The sequence below is a fragment of the Myotis lucifugus genome, unplaced genomic scaffold, assembly GCF_000147115.1.
Source record: "Myotis lucifugus unplaced genomic scaffold, Myoluc2.0 scaffold_3, whole genome shotgun sequence".
NCBI lineage: Eukaryota > Metazoa > Chordata > Mammalia > Chiroptera > Vespertilionidae > Myotis > Myotis lucifugus.
Window position 1 is genome coordinate 24,651,733 of NW_005871051.1, and position 8,949 is coordinate 24,660,681.

The 8,949-nt window shown below is 40.8% G+C and overlaps 1 protein-coding gene across 1 annotated transcript in view; it reads left to right on the forward strand.

Moving 5' to 3' along the window:
* The window catches only part of DAW1 (dynein assembly factor with WD repeats 1), a 35,278-nt gene that overhangs the window by 17,834 nt on the left and 8,495 nt on the right, over positions 1–8,949 (forward strand). Inside the window, exons 6-9 of the mRNA XM_006082775.3 lie at positions 2,462–2,561; positions 3,596–3,703; positions 5,656–5,762; positions 6,841–6,943. Coding sequence (XP_006082837.1) covers positions 2,462–2,561; positions 3,596–3,703; positions 5,656–5,762; positions 6,841–6,943 — 418 coding nt within the window. The remainder of the gene's footprint in view (positions 1–2,461; positions 2,562–3,595; positions 3,704–5,655; positions 5,763–6,840; positions 6,944–8,949) is intronic.

Below are 8,949 nucleotides of genomic sequence, written 5' to 3' on the forward strand. Positions count from 1 at the left end.
TCAAGGTATCTTGAGCAGAATTTGAAAGACAACTGCTGTTGGAAAAGATCTGAGAGTGGATGTCACAGGAGAGAGCCAGTGCAGAGACTGGGGTGCAGAAACAGTCTGTGCGTTAGGACTTTTGTGGGGGAGGTGGTGTGTATTCCCCAGGATAAGCTGTCCCTGTAGCATCACAGAGAGGGCCTTGCTTTCCATTAGCATCAGAGACCACAGAGATACTATGTAGGTGGCCTGAGAACAAAGCAGAGAAGCAAGGCACTGTGTTAGAATGAGCAAGTAGAAATTCTGCAACTGTGTTGAGCACTTAGATTTGCTTGGGATATGTATTTTGGATTTTAAGAGCCCTCACACTTTTTAACAATGAGCTTACATTATAAATGACAACCCAATTGGGTGAATATTTTGATGATTTCCTATACAGGACAGATGGGGTGAGGGGTAAAAGCGAAGGTTTTAGTTCCACAATCAAGAGTAAAAAATAGGCTAATCTATTCTGACCTGTTGAGTGTTGACAGTAGCCCTGCTGCACAGTAAGATGGGGATCCTCATGTTTGAAAGGGACTGAACTCTTGATAACATCCTTCTCTAAACCTTCTTTCTTGTTCAAAGTCCTTACAACTGGAATAATACAGGTTTTATTTTCCCTAAAAGATGCCCATTGTCTAACTTCTTAAAACCTTATCTAGACATATGGTTAATTGGATTTATATTTTATCATTTCTCTTTTAAATTCAATGCTATCCTTTTAAGGAGACCTACCAACAGAATTTTTTTTTTTTATGTTTCTACAGCTTATTATACACTAGAGGCCCGGTGCACAAATTTGTGCACAGGTGGGGTCCCTCAGCCTGGCCAACAATTGGGGCCAATCAGGGTCGTCTAGCCCAGTCCTGATCAGGGCCGATGGGGGTCTGCCGGCCAGCGAAGGACTGCAGGAGGTTGGCCAGCTGGGGAGGGACCGTGGGAGGGCTCTAGGGCATGTCTGGCCCTCTCGCCCAGTCCTGATTGGCCGGACCCCAGCAGCAAGCTAACCTACCAATCGAAGAATCTGCCTCCTGGTGGTCAGTGCACATCATAGCGACTGGTCGAGCGGTCAACTGAGTGGTAGACCAATCAGTCCGACACTTAGCATATTATGCTTTTATTATACAGGATTATTAATTTTCATTTGTTAGTAATTTTCTAAACTAAGTCTTTTATCATATTCATTGAGTAACTGGAACCTACTAGTAAGTTTGGCTGCATGCCACCATGAAAGCCAAACTTGTGAGACAGGGGCAGGTGAAAAAGGAAAGAGATTTATTCAAGTGCTGTTCACTTGAGAAAATGGGGGACTCTTGTCCAAAACACATATCCACATCTCAGTGCAGGCAGATGTTTTTATAAGGAGGGAGAGGGAAAGCAGAACAAAGAGATCAAGGTGGGGGGGGGAGTTGAAAAGTTCTCTATGTGCAGGCCAACTGAGTCAATTCTAATAAGGACCTCGAAAGCTCTGGTGTGCATCACGTGTCTTTGTCATCCTGGTTCTGCACCATCCTGGTCTTACAGTGAAGGTCAGCAATTATCCTAAAACTTGGAATGAAAGGAAAAGTCAGCATCTGCATTCTTCTGAAGGTTAGTTCCTAGGGATTCTTTTTTTTAAAACAATAAGCATCCCGGGGGCATGAATTTCTTGCACCCAGTGGGGGGCCCCCCCGGCCTTGGCCTTGGGGGGAACCAGGGTTGAAAGTGGTTTCTCTTATAATCCCCAAGGGGGCCCCAGGATTAAAAAAAGGGGTTCAGGCCAAGGCCCAAGGAGACCCCCCCCCGTTGCACAAATCGGGGGAGGGGGGGGAGGGGGAAGCGCACACGAGAGGCTGGCCAGCCAGGGAGGGACTACAGGAGGGCTCCAGGGCGTGTCTGGCTCATCATGCTCAGTCCGATTGGCCAGACCCCAGCAGCAAGCTAACTTACCAGTCAGAGCATCTATCCCCTGGTGGTCAGTGCACATCATAGTGAGTGGTTGAGCAGCCTTAGCATATCATTAGCATATTACCCTTTGGTTGAACGGCCGACCAGTCGACCGGACACTTAGCATATTAAGCTTTTATTATATAGGATGCTGTTTATCTACAAGCTACACAGTAGTCAGACCCAGCATTTATAGAAACAATGTCAAAAGAATGGTGGGGTGAGTTACAATTCCCCACTATTACAATTGTACTAATTTGAAAAGTATTTTTAATCCTAAACATATATCTTTAATGTAAAATATTTAAAATGAAACAAACTGATGCCATTAAAAATTAGACCTTTATTCTGTTACCAGTGAAGCAGATATAAGATTGCTGCTTATTTTAAAATTGAAGTAAATTTCTGAGCAGGTAGAGAGTTGTGTATTAATATCTTAATTCAGTGTGTCACATACTGTGGTTGAATTAAATTTCAAAATCGACATATTTATTTATTCTTTTTATCCTAGTGACAAAATTGCCACTGGGTCCTTTGATAAGACTTGTAAACTGTGGAGTGTAGAAACGGGAAAATGTTACCATATCTTTAGGGGTCATACAGCAGAAATAGTGAGTACATTTATTTTATTATTTTTCATGTTGTTGTTCTTTGTTTTGTTTTATGTTTCCTTTCTTTTCTTTTGATAGATTTCATTTTTTTTAGAGCAGTTTAGATTCATAGCAAAATTGAGAGGAAGGTAGAGAGATATCACATATACTCCCAGTCCTCTTCCCTTCCCCCACCCCCATGCAAATAGCTTGTCCCATTATTAATATCTTGCATAAGAGTGGTACATTGTTTACAAATAATGAACCTGCACTGACACATATTACTATTTCTTTTTAATATTCCATTATAAAAGTGGTGGTTCTATCTTTATAATTAATTAAAGAATTCTAACCAGTATTTTTATTCTCTATAAATTTTGTGTAGTGGCATTGATATAATTTACAAACTACTCTAATTTTAATATCTTGTAGATTCCTGAATTGACTAAGTAGACACATAATATAAGAAGTACATGAGTACAGTAGTCAAACTGATTTTCTCTTTTTCATTTCTTCCTTCCTTCCCTCCCTTTCTTCCTTCCTTCCTTCCTTCCTTCCTTCCTTCCTTCCTTCCTTCCTTCCTTCCTTCCTTCCTTCCTTCTTTTCTTTTTTCTTTCTTTTTTCATTTATATTTCTTTAAAGAACTGACTTGATTAGTTCTTTATGAAATTCTTATGATAGTTTTCAAAATAATTTTCTATATCATGTAAAATATTTAGACTGATTGTTTTCTAGATGTCATTAGAACTCAAATTTGTATAAATAGTCTGATACTCTAAACAGCTTTTCCTTTACTGTGCCTTTGCCCTTGGCCAATCATGTTCAGTCCGATTGGCCAGACCCCAGCAGCAATTCTTTGATACATCTTAAAGCAATTAGTGAGATAACTGGCACCCTATGAAACAAGTGATAGTTTAAGTAAAAATAAACAAGGTACTTATTTTAGGTGTAAAATGTATTTATATTTATCAAAATTCATCTTGAAGCTTTTCTTTATGAAATTAACAATGTAAAATGCTATATTTCTAAAACCCTTTTCATTTCATGTAATCCAGGTGTGTTTATCATTCAATCCTCAAAGCACATTGGTGGCTACGGGAAGTATGGACACAATGGCCAAACTGTGGGACATTCAGAATGGAGAGGAAGTATTCACTTTAACCGTATGTTATCAGTGTTAATAATACTTTTTAGAGTTTTCCATTTTCATCACCATTCTTTAGGAGAAGTCCATCGTTTGTGTTTGTTTTTATTTTTATTTGTATTACAAAATTAGCTCTAAGTAGACAATGGTTTTTAGACTGGAGCGAGAGAGTGTTCTCATTGGTGTATCAGTAGCGAATCTTCTAGAGAAGGTGATGGCTGTTCTCTGAGACTTGGCTGATGTACTGGGGAAGCCAGGTTTATTTTGACTCACTTCAGCCTGGAAGCCACACCTATTATAGCTTAAAACAATTGCCATCTATTTGGCTAAAAGCAAAGTAGGTGGAGGCTGGCACTTTTAGGAAAAGGCAGAACTGGGAAACTTTCTAGCAAGTTTCTCAAAGGAATGACTGTTAGTTAGCATGCTTCTCCATGACCCTCCAGCCTTCTGTATCACAAAGTCCAAAATGACTAGAGGCAAGTGGCAGGAGGGGAGCAGGCCCAGGGGCTCTTCCCAGAGTGAATGCTGGTGGTGTGTCCGCACAGGGGCCCCTGTTTGTCATCACCACAGTCTAGCACAGTGGTTCTCAACCTTCTGGCCCTTTAAATACAGTTCCCTCATGTTGTGACCCATAAATTATCATAAATTATCATAAAATTATTTTCATATTATCATAAAATTATTTTCGTTGCTACTTCATAACTGTAATGTTGCTACTGTTATGAATCATAATGTAAATATCTGATATGCAGGATGGTCTTAGACGACCCCTGTGAAAAGGTCGTTCAACCGCCAAAGGGGTCTCGACCCACAGGTTGAGAACCGCTGATCTAGCACCTTCGCGTCACCTGCTACCCTCCACTCCTTTCCATGGACCCGAAACTAACCAACAAAAATAAGGCGGCTATCTACGGCAATTAGTAGGAACAACTGGATAAAAGCAAATCCAGTTTTCTCATCCTTTCAAATTATAGATGTGCTAAAAATATAGGGTCCCTTTCCTAGGAGAGCTTTTTCTTTAAAAAAGTAAAAAAAAAAAAAGACTAAATAAGAGGAAAAATAACAACACTGTTTTTAACTAACACTAAGAGTTTTTCTTTCTCAACTCAGAGTGCCTGGCCTTATTAATATAAGTATTATTTTTCTGGTCTTCGTTATCATTTCTGCGGGTCTCTGCCTCTCCCTTCCAAACATTTGAAGGGATGAGCCCTGCTCTGCACACCCAGCTCCTGCCAGAGAAGAACACACTTGTTTTGCGTGTTCAGAATTTTAATGTTCAACTACATTTGATTTTTGTTATGTGGAATGAACCAGAAATTTAATTTGTAAATGAACTTTTGTATTATTTTGAAAAGTAATTACATGAATGTACTAAAATAATTAGGAAAACGAGGGATCTTCTCCCAGCAGAATCTACAGCCGAGAGGGGCTTTTCTCATGGTCTCAGTTTGAGTCTTTGGACCTAGACTGTCACCAGGTGAAAGTCAGGCCAAAGGCCACACAATTATTGATCAATTCATATTCAATTATCATAGAAATTTCTTTTTTAAAAGTTATTAACTTCACAAGCTTTTTTCTTTTACTCATCACCTATTATTAGCCCATGAAGCATATAGCCCTCTGATTTCCCAAAACCTGCCCTCTTCCTTTCAAAACCAAACAAGCAAGCAAGCAAACAACTTTACTGAGTGAAAATGGAGTTGCTTTAAGTGTCTGTCCATTCGTAGTAAACCTAAAGAAGTGTGTAGTCATCACCCAAATCTAGTTTTAGGACATTTCCATCACCCCCAAAAGCCACCTCATGCCCATTTGTACTCACTTCCCATTCCTACCCCAGTGGGCCACTAATCGTTTCCCCCTCTATATGTATAGCTTTGTCTTTTCTGGCATTTTCTTTTAGGTGCTAATATTGTGCATTTCTAGTACTTGCTTTATCTAAAAGTATGCATGACGGTATCTGCTCTCTCTCAGGGACATTCAGCTGAAATCATCTCCTTGTCCTTTAACACCTCAGGAGACAGAATCATCACGGGGTCTTTTGATCACACAGCTGTAGTGTGGGACACTGCGACTGGAAGGTATTCTATTTATATATATATTTTTAAAAAATTATTGCTTGATTTTTCTGAGAGAGAGAGAGAGAGAGAGAGAGAGAGAGAGAGAGAGAATGATTTGTTGTTTCAGTTACTTATGCATTCATTTGTTGATTCTTGTATGTGTCCTGACCGGGAAGCAAACCTACAACCTTGGCGTATCAGGACAATACTCTAACTAAGAGAGTTACCCAGCCAGAACCAGTATTCTTAATTTTTAAGAATTTTTTCATCTGGATCAGAGGGTTAAGAAAACAAATCTTTGTTATTTATTAGTTTAATCTTAAATGTATTAACTGTGTTCCAGACTCTATAAGAATAAGATACACTTATGTATTTCATTCTTTAACCATATTTTTGATAAAAAATAATGTGATTTCTCAGAATTCCGATAAAAAATGTCAATTAGCAACATAAAAGGGGAATATTAGTAATAGCCTGGCTATATAGCTATTATTTATCCTTTGTACGAGTAATCAAATTTCAATGGCTTGTCATTATGGTAGGCATGGATATCATGAGTAAATAAAATCACATCTAATTTCCTAAATTTAATTTGGTACCGGAACTTCAATTTCCTTCCTAATCATCTTTGGCTCTAGTTGCTAAGAAGTTAACTAGATTAGCCTATTTGTGTTATAAAACTCCACTCTTGAGACTTGTCTGTGTTTTTTATAGGGTTAATCATTAGGGGTACTCAGGGTGGAGTCTACAAGAGAGAGCAGGAGGGGCCCTGCAGACACTGACAGGTGGTTTCAGGGCTTCACTCATCTGGTGTAAGAACACTTCCAGAATTTCAGGCTACCTTTATTTTTTACCCATGCCTTTCTGGTCTTATCTTAAATAATATTGCTATCTTTGATGGTTTAAAATTTAAGTATATTTTTTGTTGAAATGAAATTAGTAGTTGACTTTTTGAGCTTCAGTAACGCCATCTTTGTTTTGTCATCAAAGACTTTATTTTGTAAAAACTGGAATTTATATCTTACATCAATAGGTTTGCCATCATTAACTGTGCACATATGCTGACATCAGGCATCTTTGAATCATTTCCATTTTGCAGGAAGGTGTGCAACCTAATTGGGCATTGTGCCGAGATTAGCAGTGCCTTATTCAACTGGGATTGCTCTATGATATTGACTGGTTCTATGGACAAAACATGCATGGTGAGCTCAAGAAATACCTTGGTTTTATAATTCTCATGTCTGCTTTTTTGCTGTGTCAGATATTCATTGCAACATTAACAAATTTTGAAGGTGTTATAAAATTAAGATATTAATTTATATATAACTAAAGGCCCGGTGCACAAAAATTTGTGCACTGGGGGGCGTGTCTCTCAGCCTGGCCTGTGCCCTCTTGCAGTCTGGGACCCCTCAGGGGATGACCATCTGGCTTAGACCCACGCCCTGGGGAATTGGGCCTAAGCTGGCAGTCAGACATCCCTCTGGCAGCCCGGGAGCCCTCGGGGGATGTCCACTTGCCAGCAGGGAGCAGGCTTAAGCTGCAGTCAGACATCCTTAGTGCTGCTGAGGAGGCGGGAGAGGCTCTCACCACCACCACTGTACTGGCAGCCATCAGCCTGGCTTGTGGCTGAGCAGAGCTCCTCCTGTGGGAGCACACTGACCACCAGGGGGCAGCTCCTGCATTGAGCGTCTGGCCCCTGGTGGTCAGTGTGTGTCATAGTGACCAGTCATTCCCAGTCGTTCTGCTGTTAGGATCAATTTGCATACTAGCCTTTTATCATATAGGATAGAGGCCTGGTGCACGGGTGGGGGCTGGCTGGTTTGCCTTGAAGGGTGTCTCGGATCAGGGTGGGGGTCCCGCTGGGGTGCCTGGCCAGCCTGGGTGAAGGGCTGATGGCTGTTTGCAGGCTGGTCAAGCCCCCGCAGTGGGGACCCTCACCCCATGAGGGTGTGGCCAGCCTGGGTGAGGGGCTGATGGCTGTTTTCAGGCTGGCCACACCCCCTTTAGGGTGGGGGGGTCCCCACTGGGGTGCCTGGCCAGTCTGGGTGAGAGGCTGAGGGCTGTTTTCGGGCTGGCCAAGCCTCCCCGCTGATGGAAGCTCCCAGCCTCTCCTTTTTTTATTTTTTATTTTTTTATTCTGGGATTTATTTACCTTCTATAATTGAAACTTTGTAGCCTGGAGTGGAGCTCAGAGCCAGCCAGGACAGGCTTTCTGCTCGCTCCAGCTCTGTGGCCACGGCCGGCTGAAAGCAGGTATCTGGAGTTTATTTACCTTCTATAATTGAAACTTTGTTGCTTTGAGTGGAGCTCAGAGCCGGCTGCGGCAGCTGGAAAGCTTGGCTTCCTCCATCATTGGGGCAACCAAGCCTCCTGCTTGCTCCAGCACCATGGCTGCCAGCCACCATCTTGGTTGGGTTAATTTGCATATAGTTGCTCTGATTGGCTGGTGGGCATGGCTTAAGGTGTAGCGAAGGTATGGTCAATTTGCATGTTTGTCTTTTATTAGTGTAGATAATTGATAAGTTTTTAATTTCAAGTTTTTGATCCTTCAAGTTTAGAGGAATTATGATGTAGTAAGACAATATTAATGGATTCAAATGTATTAAGAGGTATTATTTTTAAAAGGTACATTCTTTTTGCTTAATGTCCCTCTATTCATTGATTAAACATTGATTAGAGTGAAGCTCAAGAAGTTTCAACCAGTGTCTCCCTGACTTTAAGGTTCTGTTACTAAGAGCTTATACTTTGGAATTATTATTTGGTTATTATAAATGTATTATATCTTAATGAACTTTACATTTCCTGGCATTGTAGTTTTAGATCAAACTTCTTGACATTGACACCTTTCTTATGAAAAGAGGACACAAGCTTCCACTCCAACCAGTGAAGTGCGCACTTGGAGATTTTTTCCTAATGTGGTATCAGATTTGCACTACCCAATCTCAGTGTCTGCATTTGGTCTCCTCTGTGTCCAAAGTGTGCCTTGTTAGCTGGTTGGCTGTGGTTGCTTGTCAGAATCAAGGTAAAATGAACAGAACGTGTAAAAATCATACACATGATTTTGGCACAGTTATTTCACCAGCCATAAGAATGACATAAAGACCACTTCTGGCCATCTTTAAAATTTTGGACCAGAAGTCACAGTCGTTGACTCCTTCTCCTTCTCCTTCTCCTGTCTTCTCCTTCTCCTTCTCCTACTTCTCCTTCT